We start from the raw sequence: 1,478 nt of genomic DNA on the forward strand, positions 1-1,478 counted from the left end.
AAAATCGGCAGGGAATATGAAATCTCCCACTTTTACCAACAAATCCTCAACTATCCCATGAGGGAATTTAAAAGTTCGATCTGCCAATTAGAGGGCCATTCTTGTTGGTTTGACTTCCTCAATCTCCATTCTTCTCATCATTGTTAGAGACATCAAATTGATACTGGCCCCTAAGTCACACAAGGCCTTCTCCACCATGACTTCTCCTATGATGCAGGGGATTTGAAAACTGCCTGGATCCTTCAGTTTCTGAGGCAATTTGTGTTGAATGATGGCACTGCATTCTTCAGTCAACAACACAGTTTCCTCATTTCTCCAGCTTCTCTTTTTGGTCATTAATTCCTTTAAGAATTTTGCATAGAGTGGCATTTGCTCTATTGCCTCAGCAAACAGAATGTTGATTTGAAGCTTCCTGAAAATCTCCAAAAATCTGGAGAATTGGCCATCCTTTTCACTTTTCATCAAACGTTGAGGATATGGTGCTTTGGGTGTATACGGCTTCAGGACCTCTTTTTCTTTTTCTTTTGTTGCAGACGGTGTAAAAGATTGTCCCTGTTCCTTGTCTCTCACATTTTCCTTTGCTTCATCCTCTGTGGTTTCCCTTGAGATCTCCTTTAGCTCCTTTCCACTTCTGAGGGATATGGCCTTACATTCCTCCCTTGCAATAGCCTTGGCAGCATGAGAAACGCTTGGCCCAGGGGTTTGCTTATACAAATACCCAATTTGATTTTCTAGCTTCTGGATGGCAGCTCCTTGGTTTTGCAAGTTGGAAATTACTTCTTCCTTAAAGGCTTTCAATTCGGTTATGTCTTGACCCATGGTTGCAAGCATTCCTTCTATCCTGTTCAATTGATCTTGAAATTGTTGGTTCGGATTAGGTTGGGTAGGTTGACTATTTTGGCCATGATATGATGGTTGGGAGTAAGTGTTTTGTGTGGCTTGATATGATCTTTGGTTGGAGTTTTGGTATGTGGACTTGTTATGTTGGTTTTGCTGGTTTCCCCACTCAAAGTTTGGGTGGTTTTTCCAGCCTGGGTTGTAAGTGTTGGAATGTGGATCATATGGTTGCCTTTGTTGATTTCCTACATAATTGGCCTCTTCCCAATCACCTCCTTCAGTGCTTGCTTCCTCTTGATCTTGTGTGTGTATTGCAGCCACTTGCTTTGTTTCTAATTTCCTGGTGAGCTCTGCTAGTTGCTTGGCAAACACCTTGTTTTGGGCTAGAATTGTATCAACATGGTTCAGCTCCATGACTCCCTTAGTGTTGTGTCTCTCTGATGCATAATAGTACTCATTCTCAGCCACTGTCTCAATCACTTCAATGGCTTCTTCCACAGTCTTTTTCCTGTTCAATGAACCTCCTGATAAATGGTCTACAGCCTTCCTTGATTCATAAAAAAGTCCATCATAGAAAATGTGCAATTGCACCCAGTCATGGAACATGTCTGGTGGGCATTTCCTTGTCAAATCCTTGAACC

General features: G+C 42.0%; 1 protein-coding gene across 1 annotated transcript; it reads right to left on the bottom strand.

Moving 5' to 3' along the window:
• On the bottom strand, positions 88–1,443 carry LOC110269457. Its single transcript, XM_021117287.1, has one exon. The coding sequence runs from the start codon at positions 1,441–1,443 to the stop codon at positions 88–90; it is 1,356 nt and encodes a 451-aa protein (XP_020972946.1).

Source organism: Arachis ipaensis, chromosome B03 (assembly GCF_000816755.2).
Source record: "Arachis ipaensis cultivar K30076 chromosome B03, Araip1.1, whole genome shotgun sequence".
Taxonomy (NCBI): Eukaryota; Viridiplantae; Streptophyta; class Magnoliopsida; order Fabales; family Fabaceae; genus Arachis; species Arachis ipaensis.

Bases quoted from the DNA above. Each gene is read 5' to 3' on its own strand.
- LOC110269457 (XM_021117287.1), bottom strand. From the start codon at position 1,443: ATGTTCCATGACTGGGTGCAATTGCACATTTTCTATGATGGACTTTTT.